General features: G+C 41.7%; 1 protein-coding gene across 10 annotated transcripts in view; it reads right to left on the minus strand.

Annotated features, from left to right (window-relative positions):
- The window catches only part of LOC124041906 (disco-interacting protein 2 homolog C-like), a 260,125-nt gene that overhangs the window by 34,764 nt on the left and 217,189 nt on the right, over positions 1 to 8,172 (minus strand). For all 10 annotated transcript variants that reach the window (XM_046360053.1, XM_046360051.1, XM_046360056.1 and 7 more), the window contains 5 exons: positions 8,123 to 8,172; positions 7,513 to 7,606; positions 7,085 to 7,204; positions 3,816 to 3,930; positions 2,280 to 2,419 (listed from right to left, as the gene is read on the minus strand). The exon at positions 8,123 to 8,172 is cut by the window's right edge and continues 15 nt beyond it. In XM_046360053.1, the coding sequence (XP_046216009.1) occupies positions 2,280 to 2,419; positions 3,816 to 3,930; positions 7,085 to 7,204; positions 7,513 to 7,606; positions 8,123 to 8,172 (519 nt within the window). The remainder of the gene's footprint in view (positions 1 to 2,279; positions 2,420 to 3,815; positions 3,931 to 7,084; positions 7,205 to 7,512; positions 7,607 to 8,122) is intronic.

Genomic DNA, 8,172 nt, shown 5'->3' on the forward strand with positions numbered 1-8,172 from the left:
CCTCCCCGGATCAAGCCAAGTGCACTTCATTATATCGTCACTGTATTACTCTGCAGCACATAGCTGAGGAAACTGAGGGTACGTCCAAAATGGCACCCTTTCCTGATTAAGTGCACTACTTTTGACCAGGGCCTTATAATACCCTAACAGTAATAGGGTGGCATTTGTGACGCCAGCCTGGTGTGTTCAGAGGTGGAGAGGACAGTAGAAAGGTGTTGGGTGCTTCAAGACAACATCAACACACTTCCAGGAAGCCCTTAACAGACGGTAGGTGAGGTGGTTACGTTCACCCTTATCTGTTGCTGGTAGGAGACAGGTTAAGAAAGGGTTAGGGAGGTGGTAGGGGTGGCCCGGGCCCCTGGGTCATGGCTGCAGGGTCTCTGTGTGGGTGTACAGGTCCTGTATAGACTACTATCAGAGCAGCCAGATACTCATCTGGGCACCACATGCAGGGTAAGATGTGACTCTGGTCTCTGGTCTCTAGAAACCACTACACACCCTATTTCCTTATATACAGTTGAAGTCGGAAGTTTACATACACTTAGGTTGGAGTCATTAAAACTAGATTTTCAAACACTCCACAAATATCTTGTTAACAAACTATAGTTTTGGCAAGTCGGTTGGGACATTACTTCGTGCATGACATAAGTCATTTTTCCGACAATTGTTTACAGACAGATTATTTCACTTATAATTCACTGTACCACAATTCCAGTGGGTCAGAAGTTTACACACACTAACTTGACTGTGCCTTTAAACATCTTGGAAAATTCCCGAAAATTATGTAATGGCTTTAGCAGCTTCTGATATCATTTGAGTTAATTGGAGGTGTACCTGTGGATGTTTATCAAGGCCTACCTTCAAACTCAGTGCATCTTTGCTTGACATCAAGGGAAAATCAAAAGAAATCAGCCAAGACCTCAGAATTCTTTTTTTGAGGACCTGCACAAGTCTGGTTCATCCTTGGGAGCAATTTCCAAATGCCCGAAGGTACCACATTCATCTGTACAAACAATAGTACGCAAGTATAAACACCATGGGACCACGCAGTCGTCATCCTGTCTCCTGAAGATGAACGTACTTTGGTGCGAAAAGTGCAAATCAATCCCAGAACAGCAGCAAAGGACCCTGTGAAGATGCTGGAGGAAACAGGTACAAAAGTATCTATATCCACAGTAAAATGAGTCCTATATCGACATCCTTGCTCAGCAAGGAAGAAGTCACTGTTCCAAAACCGCCATAAAAAAGCCAGACTACGGTTTGGAACTGCACATGGGGACAAAGATCGTACTTTTTGGTGAAATGTCCTCTGGTCTAATGAAACAAAAATATAACTGTTTGGGCATAATGACCATTGTTACGTTTGGAGGAAAAAGGGGGTCAACATATCTTCTTGCCGGTCACTTATGAGGCTTCTGTGAGTAATGCCAGGATTTTTGAATGGAAAACAAGATTCCATTAAATGGAAACTCATTATCGGCATAAATAATAACTTACATTTTTTTTTGTGTCTGAATCAGGCATACATCAAGTTATTGTGTGTGTTGGTGTCTGGTAAATTCAAAACATCTACGCACATTCTGTTGTTTGTTATAATGCTTTCTATCCTTGTTAGGGGCATCAGGCAGACATAAAGCTGTGTTAGGGGCATAAGGCAGACATAAAGCTGTGTTAGGGGTATAAGGCAGACATAAAGCTGTGTTAGGGGTATAAGGCAGACATAAAGCTGTGTTAGGGGTATAAGGCAGACATAAAGCTGTGTTAGGGGTATAAGGCAGACATAAAGCTGTGTTAGGGGCATAAGGCAGACATAAAGATGTGTTAGGGGCATAAGGCAGACATAAAGCTGTGTTAGGGGCATAAGGCAGACATAAAGCTGTGTTAGGGGCATAAGGCAGACATAAAGCTGTGTTAGAGTATAAGGCAGACATAAAGCTGTGTTAGGGTATAAGGCAGACATAAAGCTGTGTTAGGGGCATAAGGCAGACATAAAGATGTGTTAGGGGCATAAGGCAGACATAAAGCTGTGTTAGGGGCATAAGGCAGACATAAAGCTGTGTTAGGGGCATAAGGCAGACATAAAGCTGTGTTAGGGGCATAAGGCAGACATGAAGCTGTGTTTGTTGTAGGGTTGCATAATCTCTAGTAACTTTCCAGAAATTCCCAGGTTTTCCAGAAATACACGTTGCAGGTTACCAGATTCCTTCTTATTCCCATCTGATGCTGGGAATTTACCAACCAGGACTTCTGGAAATCTTGACATTTCTACCCTTGCTTACCTCCTGGCATGGCGCTGCCCACGTCCTGCAGGGTGAGAACAGACAGCTTCTCCTCAGAGTCCACCCTGATGACTCCGTGGCTCAGACCCTGCATGGACAGTACTCCTCTCCCCGGGGGCTGGTTACTGTCGTCTGTCGGCCTATTATGAAGATTATTACTTTATTGTCCATTTACTTAATGAGCAACAGAAATGTGTCTTCTGCATATCTCATTGACCCTGATAGACATACGCATTCAGTAGATACCTATATGGTCATTCTATATGAATTCAGTACATACCTATATGGTCGTTCTATATGAATTCAGTACATACCTACATGGTCATTCTATATGAATGCAGTACATACCTACATGGTCATTCTATATGAATGCAGTACATACCTACATGGTCATTCTATATGAATGCAGTACATACCTACATGGTCATTCTATATGAATTCAGTACATACCTACATGTTCATTCTATATGAATGCAGTACATACCTACATGGTCATTCTATATGAATGCAGTACATACCTACATGGTCATTCTATATGAATTCAGTACATACTTACATGGTCATTCTATATGAATTCAGTACATACCTATATGGTTGTTCTATATGAATGCAGTACATACCTACATGGTCGTTCTATATGAATTCAGTACATACCTACATGGTCATTCTATATGAATTCAGTACATACCTATATGGTTGTTCTATATGAATGCAGTACATACCTACATGGTCGTTCTATATGAATTCATTCACATTTTGACCGCACCCTTTTTATTTAAACAACACCTTCCATACTTGTTTGCCCATGGTAGAAATGGTCAGAAAAGGGGTGTGGTCAAAAAGTGATTAATCTAGAAGGACAATATACACAGAGAGCTTGGGTTCAAAACCAGGGTCAGCCACAGTGTAGTTCCACTATCAGCAATTCCAAAAATACACATCCACCAATCAAAACCTTCATCCCATTCAAACAACAGCCAATTAGAGGGCTAGAGCTGTGGCTGTTCCCGAAGCTCAACGCCCATGGGACAACGGAAGGTTATGAAAAAAAACAGGACAATGCCACAATGGGGGGTGCTTTCATTAGTTACACTGCGTGTGTGTCCATGCGTGTGTGTCCGTGTGTGTGTGTCCGTGAGTGCGTGTGTGTCCGTGCGTGTGTGTCTGGGCAACAGAAGAGAAACTGCCATATGTTTTATTGGCATGCCGTTTATTAGATTTGTGAGTTTGAAACTGTGTTTGCTGGAAATAAAATCATGTAATTGCCACAGTACCCGTAATGGCATGATGCATGTGGCGCACACAGTGAGCATTTTACAGTGTCATAATCAAGAGCAGGGAGTGAAATCTCAAATTACAGGAAAAAGTTAATTAAACTTGCCCTCGTTTGTGTAAGCAGTGGCTATTTGAAGTTGAGCTACTCTATGTAACAGATGGATGAAAAAACACTGGCCTTGAAATACCACAGGACAGTAAACGTAAGAGTTTCTTTTTTTAAGAGCATATAAGTTAATACCAACAAGAGTGTGTGTGTACCTCCTGATGGCTACAGTGAGGGCCTCTGGAGAGCTGGCACAGGGACAGATAACCTCCGGCTTCAGCCCCTTACTCTGGAAGACATTGAGGAAAGCATCGCACGACGAGATGGACCCTGAGAGAGGAAGAGAGAGGGGAGAGACAAAGAGAGACAGAGGGATGAGAAAGAGGAAGACAGAGAAAGATAAGAGTCAATGTTGAACAAACAGCTTTCCAATCATGCTACTACAGACCGACTTATTGACAGACTTGCTCATTCAAATTTAAGTTGTGCGGTTTTCGAGTGGGTTGGAAGCAATATATTTAGCTCCTGTGCGAGGGGAGGAAAACTCAAATCCAATACATTATACCAATCTAACATGTCAGCATTGTTTGATTATGTGGATAACTGTTACAGCAGGTTAATTGCAGGTTAATTGCTGTGGCACAGTTGATTTGCTCCATGCTTGCACTGCCTGTCAGCGCTACCATAACCCTGTCAGGCTGAGCTCAGATGCTGAGCACACATACTGTTCATTATCAAATGACGTTATCGAATTTCACTGCCTGTCAGCGCTACCATAACCCTGTCAGGCTGAGCTCAGATGCTGAGCACACATACTGTTCATTATCAAATGACGTTATCGAATTTCACTGCCTGTCAGCGCTACCATAACCCTGTCAGGCTGAGTTCAGATGCTGAGCACACATACTGTTCATTATCAAATGACGTTATCGAATTTCACTGCCTGTCAGCGCTACCATAACCCTGTCAGGCTGAGCTCAGATGCTGAGCACACATACTGTTCATTATCAAATGACGTTATCGAATTTCATTGCCTTCAGTTACCAGATCTCACTGCCTCTTAACCATTCTCTTAACCCATTTGTTCCTTTCAATTATATTCTTTAGATTCACATTTATAAGGCTAGCATTAGAAAAGAACAGCATTACTCAACCCTTACCCTCCCCATAGGAACAGTTAAAGTCAGAAGTTTACATACACCTTAGCCAAATACATTTAAACTCAGTTTTTCACAATTCCTGACATTTAATCCCAGTAAAATTCCATGTCTTAGGTCAGTTAGGATCACCACTTTATTTTAAGAACGTGAAATGTCAGAATAATAGTAGAGAAGGATTTATTTCAGATTTTATTTATTTCATCACATTCCCAGTGTGTCAGAAGTTTACATACACTCAATGAATATTTGATAGCATTGCCTTTAAATTGTTTAACTTGGTTCAAATGTTTCGGGTAGCCTTCCACAAGCTTCCCACAATAATTTGGGTGAATTTTGGCCCATTCCTCCTGACAGAGCTGGTGTAACTGAGTCAAGTTGGTAGGATCCTTGCTCAAACACGCTCTTTCAGTTCTGCACACAAATGTTCTATGGGATTGAGGTCAGGGCTTTATGATGGCCAATACCTTGACTGTGTTGTTCTTAAGCCATTTTGGAAGTATGCTTGGGGTCATTGTCCATTTGGAAGACACATTTGCGACCAAACTTTAACTTTCTGACTGATGTCTTGAGATGTTGCTTTAATATATCCACATCATTTTCCATCCTCATGATGCCATCTATTTTGTGAAGTGCACCAGTCCCTCGTGCAGCAAAGCACCCCCACAACAGGATGCTGCCACCCCCATGCTTCACGGTTGGGAGGGTGCAAGACTCCCTCTTTTTCCTCCAAACGTAACAATGGTCATTATGGCCAAACAGTTCTACTTTTGTTTCATCAGACCAGAGAACATTTCTCCAAAAAGTACGATCTTTGTCCCCATGTGCAGTTGCAAACCGTAGTCTGGCTTTTTTATGGCGGTTTTGGAACAGTGGCTTCTTCCTTGCTGAGCGGCCTTTCAGGTTATGTCAATATAGGACTCATTTTACTGTGGATTTACAGTGGGGAGAACAAGTATTTTATACACTGCCAATTTAGCAGGTTTTCCTGCTTACAAAGCATGTAGAGGTCTGTAATTTTTTTATCATAGGCACACTTAAACTGTGAGAGACAGAATCTAAAACAAAAATCCAGAAAATCACATTGTATGATTTTTAAGTATTGAATTTGCATTTTATTGCATGACATAAGTATTTGATCACCTTCCAACCAGTAAGAATTCCAGCTCTCACAAACCTGTTAGTTTTTTTCTCCCCACTGTTGATACTTTTGTACCCGTTTCCTCCAGCATCTTCACAAGGTCCTTTGCTGTTGTTCTGGGATTGATTTGCACTTTTCGCACCAAAGTACGCTCATCTCTAGGAGACAGAACGCGTCTCCTTCCTGAGCGGTATGACGGCTGCGTGGTCCCATGGTGTTTATACTTGCGTACTATTGTTTGTACAGATGAACATGGTACCTTCAGGCGTTTGGAAATTGCTCCCATGGATGAACCAGACTTGTGGAGGTGGCTGATTTCTTTTGATTTTCCCACAATGTCAAGCAAAGAGGCACTGAGTTTGAAGGTAGGCCTTGAAATACATCCACAGGTACACCTCCAATTGACTCAAATGATGTCAATTAGCCTATCAGAAGCTTCTAAAGCCATGACAAACAGCTTGGAAAATTCCAGAAAATTAAAGGCACACTAAACTTCTGACCCATTGGAATTGTGATACAGTGAATTATAAGTGAAATAATCTGTCTGTAAACAATTGTTGGGAAAATTACTTGTGTAATGCACGAAGTAGATGTCCTAACCGACTTGCCAAAACTACAGTTTGTTAACAAGAAATTGGTGGAGTGGTTGAAAAACGAGTTTTAATGACTGTAAACTTCTGACTTCAAGTGTATCTTAAACTAATCAAATGTAGCAGTGGTATGTAGTATTCGTTTTTACAGCACCCGTGGTAGATTACTGTAATGGCTACATGGCAGCTGCTTGGTCAATTATATATTGGTTACATTATACTTCATTACAAGTCCCTGTAGTCGGAATCAAGACTAGCATTATAAGACTACTTAGTCTAGGTGACAAAGGGACATTCTATGAGACCTGCATCATGAACATGGACAGAGTTACAGTACTATAGTTCTGCACAATATTTTACCCCATCTGATACATTTCTAGAATTCATTTTTAGAGAGAGGCAGACAGAGGCAGAGCCAGACATAAAGACAGAAAGACAGAGGCAGCGCGAGACCGAGAAAGACAGAGAGAGTGAGACAGAGAAAGACAGAGAGAGAGAGAGAGAGGCAGAGCGAGACAGAGAAAGACAGCGACAGAGAGAAAGACAGCGACAGAGTGAGAGTGAGAGTGAGAGAGAATTGAGTAGTGTGGTCTTACAGGGGTTGGATCCATCGGCCACCACTAGCATGCGTAGTGAGCTCAGGTTGACGTCCCTCTGGTCCTTGTGGGCCACCAAGGCCCAGTGCATGTCCCTGGACTTTACACATGCCACCTTCGCTGTGGGATGGATCACACCACAAGGACAGTTCACATGAAGAAAAAAAAGTCAATCAGTGTGGTCAAAATGCAAGTTCAATATTATGGGCTATTATAATACCCCGATAACATTCAGAAGATATCACTTTTGATGTTACTCCAATGTTATCGGTCAAAATGCAGTGAAGTAACAGTTTCAACTGTACATGAAACCATCCTTACAACCAAGTAAAATGCAATATTATTAAACAGTATCAATTGTCAAATACACATGTATCTAAAGTATATTAGCTGAAGCTTGAGTGAATGGAGAGATGGTGAATCCAGACCTTTGTATTGGCACACTTTCTGGATCCAGGACAGTGGGTTGACCTTCATCAGTGAGTAGGGTATACTGATAACATGCATCATGTTCATCACACTCTGCAACAGGAGAGACACATTAATCAGAGCCGTTATTACATGTAAGTCAAGACTCAATCAAGACGGGTAATTATCAGGATTTTTCTAGGCTAATTAGGAAAACTGATATGAGATCTCATTGGTTAAAACACTGATTAATTAGTGTATGCGCTATGCATCCCAAACGGCACCCTTTCACCTTTATAGTACAGGGCATGATGGGCCCTCGTAAAAAGTAGTGCACCCTATAGGTAATAGGATGCCATTTGGGATGCAGACTGTATTGCTCTAACACAACAGAGACTAAAGACCCTGTGGCTACACATTAGAATATATTCACTGTTCGTTATAATTGGATTTGGGAGAACACATTTAAACAGTGGTAAAAATCCCCTCTGATAATATAATTCCCATTTCAAAATGGTGCTCAAAGAAAACATAGTAAGAATATAATAATCTTTAACGAGCCCTCTAAGCCCTGTGCAGACGTGTGTGTGTGTGTGTGTGTGTATCAAAGCCCTGCTGGAAGGTCCTCACCGTGAGAATACCATGCCACAGCCCCACGTCCTTCTTAAAGTCTAGTACAT

The sequence above is a fragment of the Oncorhynchus gorbuscha genome, linkage group LG08, assembly GCF_021184085.1.
Source record: "Oncorhynchus gorbuscha isolate QuinsamMale2020 ecotype Even-year linkage group LG08, OgorEven_v1.0, whole genome shotgun sequence".
Taxonomy (NCBI): Eukaryota; Metazoa; Chordata; class Actinopteri; order Salmoniformes; family Salmonidae; genus Oncorhynchus; species Oncorhynchus gorbuscha.